The following is a 14,832-nucleotide window of genomic DNA, read 5'->3' on the forward strand; positions in this document are numbered from 1 at the left end:
GGAGACAACCTATGACACAGCCAGGAGAGATGGCCAAACTCGGGCTGATTCCTCACTGCAGCACAAGTGCATTGTCACACAGGTGCCACTTAGCACTTGCAGAAATAAAGGTACAAAATAGGGGGTTTTTTATGATAGTCCACAGAGTACTAAGATTACCTGCCTATAAACAGCTGCATCTAGGAGAAAAAATACCACTCACCTTATAAAACAAATATAGACTATTCAAAGGTCAAAAGGAATATAATCATTGGCATGCAGTATAAATTGCATGACACACCATCTCCTAAATGCAGGTATTTACCTAACAGGATAGGGGAAAAGGAAAAGTAAAATGTTAGTACATAGTGAATAAGCAAATTACTGAAGCCATTACTCAACAAGTATCTTGAAAATAAAATGGGTTTAGTGAATATAACAGACAGACATGCATAACTAAAAACCTCTGGTTTTGCTACATTGCTCTACAAACCAAAAAGCAAGCTCTTAGAATGCTTCTCCTTCTACCCAGAAGTGTGTTCACAAACACACACCCTTGATGGTTTGAAATTTAACCACCTAACATGTTGAGTTCTAAGCATCCTTGCCATACATGTCACTCTTACACTTGTAAAAGTTTGTGTACTGCTACAAAGGGACCAACCAGTAATTCAAGCCATCAGAAAGTATAAAAAGGAAATTTAAGTTACCTGAGTTCATTCACCCCAGATGATCAGATATATGAAAAACATAACAACGTGGTTGCTTTCTCTACATTTCTGACAACCTTAAAATCATTTAGCAACTCTGAAGATTACTTCTGATTGAACTGTACAGCCCTTACATACCAAACACCAACAGAGGATTAAAGCCTTTTTGTAAAGAATCACAACCTTCTTTAAAATCTTGGTGGAAGACAAAATATATTAACTTTCACAGAAGTTGATTACTTCCCACTTTAAAGGGGTGATTTAGAAAGAGGGAAAACAAAAGGCTCTTCCCCTGATTCATGAAGGCCTGTAGGATTGGTCTGGAGAAGATGTGGTCTCCCATCCTTTAAAACCTCTCTCTGCTTCCTTTGGAAGTGTCAGGCACTACCTGACTTGCTTTGCAAGTAGTAAAATTACACTGTTAAAAAATCTTCCAAATAAACTAATAAAATCAACAACTGAAAGAGGAAAAAATATGAGGGCTTTGGTTTGTTTGTGTTTTTAATGGGATTTGGGGTTTTTGGGAGGTCTTTTGTATTGGTTTCTTTTTGATTGGAATTTTTTTGTGGTGTTGTTTTGGTTTGGGGGGGCTTTGTTGTTGTTTTGGCGTTTCGGGGGTTTTGTTGTTGTTTTTTTTTAGTTCGGGAGCTTTTAAAATTCAAAATCTTAGAAGTACTTGCAAGAAAAACATCTAATTCAGAGATTCCTGTCATAAGTAGCATTGACAAAGTTCGTGTTCCATTTTTTTTTTTGTGTGCTTACTACTGTCCTCTGGCAAGGGAATATGATATCAGAGATATTTTCAAGGTTACCAAAATAAAAGTATTACACAGAGGAGAGAAAACATGAGAGACACTCCATGCATTCATACACAAAGTGGCAGAAATGTGCATTTGTTTTCTAAAATCCAACTAAGGGAAAAATGTTTGCATTCCCATTCCATTCAGCCTCTTCACATCTCAGCACCAACCCTGCAGAGACACCCTACACAACACAGCCATTTGAGCTCTGCACTGGTAAAGCACCAACAGCATTTTTAGACATACAAAAGCTTTTCATTACTCCAAAACTCGGTCATCTTCATTAAATCACCATCTCTTCATAAAAGCCTGGCCTTCATTTAGCATTCTGGAAGATGAAAGAGCAGCTCCCCTCCTTATGGATTACTTCTCTATTACAAGAGAGTGTTTTGCACGTCAAAAGCAAACAGTAAAGGATTAAATGATATTGTAGTTTCTGCTCTTATTTATTTGCAATGGGCAGTGAACAGAATTGCAAAGAAACAATCAGTGATTATTTTAAGCTGTGTTCTTTTGCAAGGATTATGACTCATGAAGATGCTGCAGAAAAAAACTGGAACGGGATAAGGTGTCGCATTGAAAATGGTCGAAACATCACGATAGGAAAAATGTTTGTCCTACAAGCAAAGCTGTCTGCTTTCATCATTTCATGGAGTAGCCACAATAGCTCTTGGGGTAACACCACGACAATAGGATCGTGCATTCAAGTAAACACAAAAATAAAAATACAAACAGTGAATTCCATTCTCCTACAGAAGGCCAAAAATACTTCAGAATTTCTGGAGGTATGTTTTCCTACCAACACTCATCCAACACAAGAGAAAACTGAAGAGATGCCTGGTTACAAGACATCCCTGCAGCGTGCCAAGTGTGAAATTCAATGACTTTATCATGGATTTATCTACATATTTTAGGCTTCAAACATGTTTTCCAACAGAACTAGAGAAAGTAAGTTTGCAAATCAATGTTATTTCAAATTAGACTCTCCATATTTTTTTCTCATCCATTATATGCCAATAGGTATGAATCACACCCAGTAAGCTTTGTGTTTCACTAAGTCTTCTGTCTGGCTCCCTTCCTATTGCTTCATTCAAGTGAAAAACCAGTTTATTTTGGACTTTTAGATAGATGTTAAAAATGCAGTTAATACAAAAACCACCAATGTGCATTCAGCTTTTATTTTAGGGAAGAAATACAATCACTCAATACATGAAAGATTTTGTCTGTAAAAACTGAGCATGGAAGAAGAGAGGAGAACTAAAAATTGATTTAATCTCCAAAGACAATGATATACATACTAAAAGCAGTAACATATTTTGGACATACTCTAAACAAAATAAATACAGATACCAAGTAATACTCCAGACCAAATTCTTCTTTATACTGAATTAAGGGTAAGCTGTGCTTTAAATTCAATTTAACAAACAGAACATGCACATTCACAGTCTGATCTTCATTTGTATTTTATCTGCAAAATGTACACAACTAGAAATAACCAAATTTGTTGTTTGTTTAACTAGGTATGCTTTTCTAACAACTATGTCTGCCTATTCATGTTTATATTTAAAAAGGAGGAAAAAATACACCACCTAAAATGTAATTCTCACAAGTCCAGGCTCAGAACCCATAAAACAACATAAAACTCCAACCCAACTGAAGTTTTGCTGTGTTACCACCACCTCAGCAACAGCAAAGAGCTCTTCCAGAGACAAGGCAAACACAAAATGTTTCCTACAGTTTTGTTCATGCAAAGGAAAGTAAAACAGTGAAAGCAAGTGGTTCAGCTTCTTCCTAGAACTCCATGTAACTGATAACCTGATCAAGACACAGAGACCACCATTTCTGCAACTGTAACTGGCACAGAACAAAAACACCCAAAGAATCTGCTACCTAAAAAAAAAAAAAGCTAGACTTGAAAAGTGTAACATCGATATTTCACATGTTTATAAAAAACAATATAGACAATCTCTGTTGAAGGTCAGGAGAAAGAAATCAGGTCCACTGCCATTAAAAAAAATTACTTCAGAAAAAAAGGAACACAAAATTGCCAGCTCTATGTAAGAAAATATCTACTTATTTCCTTCTTAGCAATAAATTGCAGTAATACCAGAAATGTACACTTTTAAACTTTCTTTTAAATGCATTTCCATAGTACTAATATGGAAGTGTACAACTTCCCTGCCCAAGATTAGCCTTCCTTAGTTTTATGCTAAGGTTTTACTAACATCCAGAGTATTACCCTGCTAACAGGGCTGCAAACACTCACACTCAAGCCTCTTTCTCTCTCACCCCCCATTCCACACACTTTAAAACACCAGCAACAATTATTCTCATGTGATCAAGCAAGATTTTTCTGCATTACACTGGTAAGAACATGAAGTTTATGCATTTTAAAGCAATTCCAACCCCTCCTTAAAAAAAGCAGTAAATCACATCTCCAGCATACAAGAATCTAACAAAGTCCTGAAGATTGATTGGGTACATTTTAGCCTGATTATCCTCTGAAAACAGTGAGATATTATCCATATAACAAAAGCTGCTCTTTCTGGTCATTCTTGGTATTCAGTTAACATCTTCACCAAAGAAGTACGTCCTTTATGTTTTTGAATGTTGTGTTTACAAACAGAGTTCTGTTTTACAAATGAAAAAACAAGGCATTCATTCAAGACATTAAAAAAAAAATTACCATTATCTCATCTTCAACTCATAATAGGGGAAGAAAAAAAAACCTTTGCCCCTACAATCACTAGTAAATAATGGATGGTAGTATTTAAAAAGTCCACAAGGACCTCCAAATCCTCAGGTTGAGGTATTCGATTGAACTGGGGACTTCTAAACTTTCATATTAATCTTTAAAAAATCCAAACAAAAAAATCAAGCAAACAAAATGCACAAATTGAAGAGTGGCCATTACTACTAAAGACAGGAAGAAAAAAAATATTAAAAATAGATTTCCTGTCCTTAGAATGATAATTATGAACTGCACTAATACTTTCCCCCCCCCCTTTTCCTACAAAGTTTAATAACTGAAAGTGATTAAGGTGAATACACAATTGAAAACTAGTTATGCATATTCGACAACAATCTTCAAAAATGCAGAAGAAAAGACTGGCTTTGCTTATTTCTTTATTTACTATTTAAATTTAGTGACTTCCTCATAGGATAAAACACAAAACCACTCAAGTTTTGCTATACATTTCTGGGTAGTGCTAACTCATTAAACTACACAATGCCTCTAAAAAAAGCTTTTTAGAGAATACACTTGATTGAATGAAGTAATTTATTGAAACTGAATTTTCAAGTATGCAAACTGATATTTGGTTTTAAGTAAATTTAAGAATGGAGATTTATTTATTATATCCCATGGATCACATTTGGCTCCACGTGTAATTTAAGAAATTTTACAAAGCTTCTGAAAATGCTCAGTGATATTTCCTCAAAAACATGATCCTTCAACATCAAGAGTAACAAAAAGAACTGCATCTCCACAGTCAAGAGAACTCAGCTCAACAAGTCTGGCAAAGTATTTCAGTTTGTGCACAGTTTTCCACCTTAAAAACAGTCTCCACAAACTTCAATCTCACTGAGAGATATGGTATTATATTAGTGCCTTAAACATCTTTCTCTCCATAAATACACACAATGTTCAACCATGAAGAATTGCACTATCCCTTTAGCAGCCTCAGGAAAACACAGTTTACCAAGTTTATAGTACAGTCTACAGCACATTAACAGAAATTCATACACCAGTATCTCTAGGCTCAACCATGGATAAAGTAGAATTACCTGAGACAAACAGCTGTCATAGCAACTTGAGAGCAAAATGACTAAGGGGTTAAATCCTCTCTGTGTGACAGCTGGAAAGAAGTGGGGAGAAGGGAAACTTTGGCAAGCATGACATTCCCTTGTTAAAGACCAAAAAAAAGACCATTAAAAAAAAAAAAAAAGAAACAAGAAACCTTAGCAAAAGCTGCAGACATAAAAGTTTTATAGGGACAGAGAGTACAAGTTCAGCTGACATTAAAGGACACACAAATCTCATTTATACTTCTCTTCCTCCACTTTACCCAAATCTTTAGTCCTCATATTTACATTTATATCAACACTGCTTTCTGGGTAAACACAAAATTTCACATCATATTCCTTCCCACATGCCATTAAGACCACTCGCCAAAGCTTCTGGATACTCTTCATCTCTGATGAGAAAAATGTGGCAGATCACAAAGCTACTGGCTGGGGTGGAGACTCCTGGGGGAAGGTGGCCCATCCTGGGTAGCTCCACATCAGGAAAGGACAAGGCATTCCTGCAATCCCAGATCTGCTGGAGCCACCCAGAAATAACATTGCAAGGACCTTCCCTGTGCCCTGAGACAGTAACATTTATACAGGGATTGGGGTTTGGACGCTGTGCTTGTAACACAGTGACCACATCCCTGCTCTTACCCTGGGAAAACTCATGGCTGGAAATAGAGGATTAACTTTTTGAAAGAACACTTTCTGCACACCAACACAGCCAGAGCCACAGCTTCCCTTACTAACGGTGTCAAATGTATCTCTAAACAGAAGACAGGCCAAACACTACTGAAAATTCTCAAATTAGCTATTTGGAAAACAGCAAAAGAATTTCTGACCAGTTTACATGGTCAGAAGCCACAGTCAACAGCAACAAACAATGGATGAACATCTACTTATCTGCTCCCCAAACCAGATTCAGAACACTGAGCTGTTCTAGTAACTTTTCCGTTCTCCTCCTTTTTTTTTTTTTAATCACAGGAAACATCAACACCCACAAGACCACAAACACATTGCAAGAGACTGTTCACTTTAAGGCTGGGTTATGAGTTCTCTCTATCCAACATTTTTTTATCCTTCTCTTTCTTAAATGGGAATATGGAAGCTGTATTAAAGAGGAATATATGCTTTTCAAGACTGTTCATGGATTAAGTGCCTGATAATTTATCTTTCCAAAAACAAGGGAAAGGGAGGAGGAAAAGAGACAGCAACAGTGAGACAGGAGCTGCCAACTGCAGAGTCACATATTTACCAACTCTGTATCACCCTTCAGGTTTCTAAAAGCAACAGGTGAGGGATCCAGACTGAAATCTTGACCTCACTTGCAGTTGGCTCATTTGAAGAGCAATCCATGGGTCTCCCCTACAAACAACTAGAAGGTGAAGGAGCTCTGGACACCTCTCTGCTTTCCAGCACAAGGCTTCTACAAGGCTTTCAAGGTTCTTCAGAAGAGGACAGAATTTAGCCCCCCTCAGACCCAAAGTGAAATATCAGGTTACCAGGTCTGCAGGTTCACCGTTAATGAAGATAGAGGACAAATTACATATTAAAAAATTGAAAATAATTAAGAAAGCCACACAGCTGCATGACCTAATTTGTAGCATTTAACACACAATAACCCTATCTTCTTTTGAACAGCTAACAAAAACACACAGGATAACAACATATTTTGGGTGATAAAACCAGAAATACGTATGAAATTCCTGAAATACAGGCCTTCCACTTTTTCATTTATTTATTTAAAATCTGCCATGACCTAACACATTGGAGAACCTGACTATGTGACTACACAAGATCTCTTGTCAACTCCTTAATTCAGAGATTAGGAGCAGCCACTGGGAATTTTCCTACACCTCAACAGGAGAGTGCACCAGAAACACACACAGAATGATATCACAGAACTGATTCTTCTTGGGAATCACAGTTCTGACAAAAAGAATTAAAAATAATGTACTTTGAAAGGTTAGGAGCACTAACTTGCATACATAAAAAGTCTCATGTTTCTGCCATTTTCTTCAAGGCTGTCAGAATTAAGAGTGCCTTTAGTCTTCAACACTCGTGATGATCAATGAACAGAGTATTTCAAATATTGCCCATCGAGGTAACTCCCCCAATTTCTTTTTTTAATTGAGGTAACTCCCCCAATTTCTTTTTTTAATTGAGGTAACTCCCCCAATTTCTTTTTTTAATTGGGACTTTTTGTTTGTTTTACAAGGAACTGCTGATGCAAAATTTAAAAGGAAATGAGAGTTTACAGGACGGACAAACGGTAATAAAGTCAAGTTTTGTTAATTTTGGAAACACTGTTTGGTAACTTAATAGATGTGCTAAAGAATTGCCATTGTGTCCATTCTCAAGACACAGGGCCCTAATTCAGGGACACTCAGGTTAATGGTAGCTATCAACTTAAATGGTCTTTGCATCAAGCCACTAATTAGTAGCCTGTCCCAATCCACTCCTTACAAACTCAGTACATTGGTAAAGAAAAGAGGAAAGGGCAGCCTCCTGAACTTGCATAAAAGGGGACCAAACCCATACAAATGATAACCTAAAGAGCTGCATCCAGAAGGTTTTTCTCATGTAGGTCCAGTACAAGTCATGTCTGGGTACACACAAGATTTGTGCCCAAAGCTGTCCACATCCAAATGTGTGTACTTACTTTTCATGAACTTCAGAAGGATCTTTTGGGCAAGAGAAATGTCATATTCTGACAACTTGCTCTTAAACTGCACCTTTTACTTCCAACTCTTATCACTCTTTTCTGTTAAACATCCACTTCATCTCTTTCATTGATACTTCACATATGCAGGTGCACAGCCACATGTAAAAATAATGCCATTGGTACACTGAGGAAGCTACTGAATAGAAAATAGTTGGCTACACAGGAAAATATTGCCTGTGATTTACTCTTCTTTAACATATGAGATGTTCTTTGCAAAAGACAAAAAAAGAAAGAAAGAAACGATTTATTTTAGGGTACCAAAACTGAGATTAAACAAATTTCAATTACAAAGAAAAGATGAAATTGAGATCAAACCTACTGAAAGCCATCGGAAAATTGCACTGGTTTTGCCTGTGCAGGCACCTGTATATTGTGACTGGATGTTAATGGAGTTACTGTAATAAATAAAGGGCATTTAGGCAAAATCAGTAACCACCCAAGTTTGTAGTGGCATATGTGTGTTGCGGCTTAGACAAAAGCAAAACAACCCAAAATTTCACTGTAAATCACAAAAGTTGCTGTTAACCATAGCAGCAACAGAAACTTTAGATTTTGAACAAAAACTGAAAAAAGTCTGATTAAAAAAACCAAAAGAGCACATATCTGACCTTTGCCTTCTCCTACTACAATTTCTAAGACAGAAATGCCTTTATCTTCACCAGTTGGTTTTGGAGGAGAAAAGAATGGCAAGTTCTATTTTAAACAAGAATTAATTACAACAGGTATGACAAGGAATATTTTGTGGCTTAACTTACTGACTTATATATCAGATTACTTTCCCAATATGTTTATTTTCACCAGTAGTCTGACCAAGTTATTTGACTTTATCAGCAGCTTACACGACTTACTGTCATAACATACTATGATATATCAGATTAGTTCACTTATTTCATCTGCAGCTTTCATTCATAACTGATTGACCTGTAGAAAGCAAGCCTGCCCCAACACCAGACTTCAGCTATCTTTTAATCAAAACACAATGTTCATCTGTTAATCCATGACAGTAATTTCTTACAAATTCTAGATCAGTTGCATTAGCTATTTTAAATATGCAATCCAACTACATTTATATTTTTACAAGATAATCAGCAGAAATAGTGCAGAATTATAGCACATCGAGCTTGTTACATCAGAATTATTAACATTACCCTAGTATTTCCAACACTTCACAAAGCCACACCTGAAAAACAAACAGAACTTAACCACTCTTGAACAGCAATTAATTTGTCCTTTTAAACTGGGGGGCCTGGGGTGGTAAGGAAAAAATATCACGAGCATTCCTTCCTTCTAAATCAGATTTCCCAGAAATACACAGCCTTAAGAACCAAGAAGATAAACAATTGATTTCCACCTACTTATGGGGGCCATTAGGCTGACTCTGGAATCACCGATAGTTTTTTTCAGGAGGGGGCAAGGAAGGTGTTTTCAGATGTTTATTTTAAGTTTAAGTGAGAAAGGGGTCTCTATAATAACAAACAATGAACACATTCTTATTCCAACTAAGAAAAGGAAGGCACTTTCCTTTAGTATGCTTGTAAAGACATCACAAAAATAAAACAACTGAGTTTAATGGGAAAGATACTGAAGCAATCTTCACTTCTGTAATTGCCATCAAAATCACAGAAAGTCTCTGTAAGAGGTAGGAAAATCCAAAGGAAAAAAAATAGTACTTTTTAGGAATATGCCTGTACTGTGCTTTTCAGTGCTAGACAGCTCAAAGGAATAAATACCTCTTCTTTTCGTGGTTCTCTTTAAAAAGTGACCTCTAACAGTAAAAAGAAAAAAAGTTTTTAAACAGTGTTTGTCCTAGAACTTACAAAACACTTGAAATTAAAGCAAGATCACAATTAAATCAGAGTACTAGAAATAAAATGCCTGTACTTCAATGATCTTGACATAATATTTCTACAACACTTCACACTGACTCAGAACACAACTAATATAGAAGTTTGTCACCTCTCACTCCTGCAGAGTAATCCCTCTAGGTCAAGGCTTAGGTCATAACATTACAAGAATTAGGGCATATAATCCCACTAACCAGTAAATCTCTACAACTAGAAATGTTTTTAATGAAAATCTACAAATATATACTACTGTTTTTCGAAGAGAAACTCAGCTGAGGTTGTAGTTTGTTTGACAGCTGCTCAAGACTGATATTTATGGGATGATGCACCACACTGGTAAAGAAATTCCAGGGGTCACTAACACTGTTTCTCTCAAAGAACTAACTGTTCTGGCATTCCCTCTTTTTCTAACTATACAAGGAGAGAAAGGGAAACATTACCTACAAATAGGGCATGCCACATTACCTAACAGCGCCCTAGGACCTGAACTAAAAATGAAAGCTCTATTATTCAACAGAAAGTTATTCTACTCCTTCAGGAAAAGCAAGAACTAAGTGGTACAAAATGCTCAGGTTGTGCTCCCCACAATTAAGTTGTGAGGGGCCCCAATGTCTTTTAAAACAAGCTTCAGGGAAACTACTGTCTTGAATATTTATATTTGAAAAAAAAAATATTAACTACAGCATATACAGATCTCCTGTCTTACTATTGCCAATAATTAAAACTTGATGCACTCTCAAAGATCAAGAGAAAACAAATCACATATTTTGAAGAAAACATAAAAGACTTCAAGTATGTAAAATTACAGCATTTGCTTCATATTTCATTAAATTAAATGTGGCAGGTAGTCTCCGAAAAGTTTGAAAAATTACACAACTAAGATGTTTTTAAAAACAAAAATTCTGAAGTGGCACTAAAAAGCAGAGTGCCAATTGGACTCTCCAAGTAACAGCTATGACAATGTAAGAGGCAAGCAGGGGATGTTACCCCACAATTTCAAGCCACTACTTTGCTTCTCTACTGGCATTCTAAATATTTATTTTCATTATCTAAAATACAAACATCACTTTGTTGTCTTCATAAAAACAAAAATATCATTTCACTGTATTCAAACAAGATGAGCCCACATAAAAGTAACTTAATCAAAAACTTACTTAAGTTTCTCTTTTGATAAGTAATAATATACCCTTTAGGGAATGATACAAAGTATCTTTAAAATTTGCACTTATTTCCCCTTACAGGCTTATCTTAAAGGTCTCTGACACAGCTATTAGGAGGACTCATGAAAATACACTGAAGCCACAAAACACATGCAAGGTGTAAATACTGTTACTTGTTTTCCAGATGGCACTGATAAAGTTTCAACACCAGAGAATTCTACTTGTCAAGTCTTTGATAACTACACAGTACCAGAAAATTGTATCAAACTTACATTTCCCTTAATAGATGCCTTTAAAAATACATTTTAAAATATAATATCCTTGAGTCAGGAGTATTCCATTATTTGGTATTTTACTCCAGTGTTTTCTCCTTTCACACAGGGGGGTAGAAAATACTTCAGTTGAGCAGGTAGGTTTGATTTTCTCAAACCAAACCAACACAGTCACTCATTTTTAATATAACAATCAGACAACTTCCATGTCAGTGTGGCTACAGAGACTCAACACTTCGCTGCACTGGGACAAACAGTCTAAGACACAGGAGGAAAACTGTGGTTAAAGTTGGCAAAATCCGTTATTAAGATCAAAACAACACATCTGTAACTGATCTGAGGATCTTGTGAGAATATGTACAAATGAAAGATTACTTTGAGCACGTGAAGACTGTGCTGAAACAACAAGACCTAGTGAGGTGAACATTTTGTGTCTCGGGTGCATCCTACCTGATCCACTGAACTGGCTGCTTCCTAGCGTAGTTGGTCTGGTTTTTCCACTATTAACAGGTGGGGAAAACATCTGCAAAACAGGAAAAAAATATGCATTTTAATCGGGTTTGAAAGTCTGTGATGAATTATTAATGTAAACTGAAAGAAAGGTTAATATGAAACCATTTCTGTTTTCTAATTTCTGCTTGAAAATAAACAGAATGCAAGATGTAGTTTAGACCCACAAAACCAATAAGTGAAGTAGTCCTTGCAATTTATCAACACCACTAAAATCTCCCTTCTGCATGAACACAAACAACTTAAAAAATTAAAAGGATACCTACTACTAATATGACCATTTCAAATAGTTATATGTCTTAAATTTTGCTACTCAAATTATGTTTCTTACTGATCTGCAAGTATAAAGTCACTGGATAAAGACAGCATTTAAGAAGCAGTAGTTTTATAAATCAAGAACATTTTTGCAAATCTGTTAAAAGTATCACACAGAAAATATCTATAATTTTCTAAGCCAAAACCATCAATGAATAAATTCTGTTATTTGTGGGCAATACATTTTCTTTTGTTTAACCAAAAAAAAAAAAAAAAGAGCTAAAGTACCAGCGCCACACGCCAGCTTAACAAACGTTAATTATTAGATTATGCCATCACTGGGTCAGCCTGATTTTAACCAGTTAAACCAATTGACCCAGCTGGTATTACCGTATTAAATCTGGAAGTCTAGACATTACATCAAAGTTCAGGTGTCCAACTTGGCTGAGGCAGAGCCAGCCAAGCCCTGCACGCTGCTGCCCCTACTCCTCACTTCGCATGACCACGGAGAAGTCATGAGAAGACCTCGGAGAATATCCTACCGCACTGAAGTCCAGCAAGTCGCTCAGCTCCTTGTCAGTTCCTATAGCGGCCATCCTCTGCTGCTGGGAATTCATCTTCCTCCGCTGCTCCGATCACCTTCTAGGGCACAAGGAGAGAGGCACAGGCAGCACTTCCCCGCGGGAACCGGCTCGCGGCGAACGGGGGCCTCCGGTACCTGCGCCCCCGGGACGGGGTGGGGGCTCCCCGGGGAGCCTCGCTCGGCCGGGCGGGCCGACGGATCGGCAGCTCCCCCGAACTAACCAACTCTCCTCAAGTTTCCTCAGGCTCCCTTTTCTCCTTCATTCCACTTCTCTCCCAGCCTCTACCGTGCCACAGCCACGCCGCAAAGCGAGGCCGCCGCCGCCGCCAGGAATTAGGTCCCCCCCAGGCAAGCGAAAGCAAACAAACAGCCGCGGCCCCGGCGAGGTCCGGAGAATTAGCGAGAGATTAAGTGACTCACTGTCCCCGCAACAATGGGGCTGACGAGCGGGGCCGGACGAGCCTCAGCAGAGCCATCTCCGCCCCGGCATTATCGCCCGCCGCCGGTGCCGGCTCCCCCTCTCCCCGCCCGCCCTCCCCTCCCCGGGGGCCGCGGCCGCCGCTCGGCGCTCGGGACCGCGGCGGGCCGGGAGCCGCCCCCGCGCGCCGCACGCGCGCACGCGGGACCGGGCGCGCGCGCCGCCGGGCGGGGGGGTGCGTGTGGAATGCGCGTGCGGCGGGAGCGGGGGGGCGAGAGGGAGCGGGAGGGGCCCGCGCTCTTCCCTTGTGCCGGCGGGGGAGCGGCGGGGGCCCCGCAGCCCCGGCCAAGTTTCGGAGCACGCCCGGGCCTTTATGAGCGCGGGGGGAGACGCCGAGCGCCGCCCGCGGGGGACCCGCTCCCGCCCCGCCGGTCCGCGGCCCGGAGAGCCCCGCACACGCCGCACGCCCGCCCCGCCACCCGCCCCTCGGGGTCCCTCAGCGGCGCCCCCGCGGCCTCCCCGCCGCCGCCGCCGCCGCTGCCCCGCGCCCGCCCGCCCGCGGCCCCGTCCCCTCGCCCGCCGCCTCTGCCCCTGCGAGCGCCCCGGCCGCCGCTTCCCTACCCCCTCCCACCCCCCCCCACCCCGCCGCTCTCTTCCCAACTTCTGGCGGCCGCCCGCACTCACCCGCTGCCCCCGCGCGCTCCGGTGAGCAGGGCCGGGCCGGCGGCGGCGGGCGGGCCGCGGGCTGGGTGGGAGGCGACGAGCCGAGCGCTCCCCCCCCCGCTGGAAGGAACTTGTGGGTTCCCTCAGGCGGACATTTTTTTGCTTACAGAGCCTCAGCACCACGTTCGCGGCTCCGGCTCCGTATCCCTCCGCGCCGCCGCCTTAACCCTTAAGGCGCCGCGCCGCTCCCGCCGGGCCGGGCGGGGACCCGCGGGAGCACCCGGGACCTGCACCGGGTCCCGCCTCGGCCCCGGCACTCCCCAGCGGCGGGGGAGAAGCGGGACCCCCCCGGGCCGCTCGCAGATAACACGCAGCGCACGGGAACGGACCCCTCCCCACCGCTCCCCAACTCGACCGTACCCGCCAGCAAACCTCGACATGTAGCACTGCCGGCAACGCACGTGCCCCAAAATACATGATCGCACTCCCCATCCCCTAAAATATGCCTTAATACTTTTTTTATGTAGCAATGTACAGCCTTACTGCGCAAAATAAAACTGCATATAGACCACATAAATATTTAAGCATTCATTAGCAGCTTCCTCTTAAATACATACCATTAAAACCACAACGTTTCAAAGCACAAGAACATGGCTGTTAGTGCAAGAACACACACTCAAACTCTGCAGTTCTCTGAAACAGGTGATGCTAAAGCTGAACCAGCCCCACGGCTTCCGTGCAGAAATGGGAACCAGCGGGTGAAGAACCCGCGCCCTCATTGGGGTCCTGCCACTGCTACAAACAAATCGCTCTTTTGTGCTCCGTCTCCCCCTCACCAAACGGCACTGCCAGCCTGTCCTGCTGGGAAGTTTATTTCGTGCCTGAGCCGCTCCGGCACAGCAGCGTCCCGGCCTAGGGCGAGGGCGGCTCTCCCCGACACGGAGCGGTGCGGTGCCGGTGCGATGCCCGTGCTCCGTTCCACGACCGTCTCCCGAGCCTGCAGAGCCCCCAGGTGGCACCTACTTGCCACCACCTGGGGCTGGGCCTGCTCTTCTCTGACCCCGGCTACCGAGGGTCACCTACCCCTCCCGCTGAAAGGGAGAATTATAAAGTAATAATCTATG

The 14,832-nt window shown here is 41.2% G+C and overlaps 1 protein-coding gene across 9 annotated transcripts in view; it reads right to left on the reverse strand.

Annotated features, from left to right (window-relative positions):
* TCF12 (transcription factor 12) overlaps positions 1–14,618 on the reverse strand; it is a 163,466-nt gene extending 148,848 nt beyond the window's left edge. The window contains exons 1-3 of one of the 9 annotated variants that reach the window (XM_051797039.1): positions 14,326–14,618; positions 12,587–12,686; positions 11,730–11,802 (exon numbers count right to left, since the gene is read on the reverse strand). In XM_051797039.1, the coding sequence (XP_051652999.1) occupies positions 11,730–11,802; positions 12,587–12,661 (148 nt within the window). In that variant the 5' untranslated portion in view covers positions 12,662–12,686; positions 14,326–14,618. Of the gene's footprint in view, positions 1–11,729; positions 11,803–12,586; positions 13,158–13,729; positions 13,892–14,325 lie in introns of those variants that run through there. The other 8 variants (XM_051797040.1, XM_051797043.1, XM_051797041.1 and 5 more) reach the window with 8 other exon arrangements.
* Positions 14,619–14,832: the final 214 nt, after the last annotated feature.

The sequence above is a fragment of the Manacus candei genome, unplaced genomic scaffold, assembly GCF_025592945.1.
Source record: "Manacus candei isolate 608988 ecotype Guabito, Panama unplaced genomic scaffold, ASM2559294v1 h1tg000046l, whole genome shotgun sequence".
NCBI classification, from domain to species: Eukaryota; Metazoa; Chordata; class Aves; order Passeriformes; family Pipridae; genus Manacus; species Manacus candei.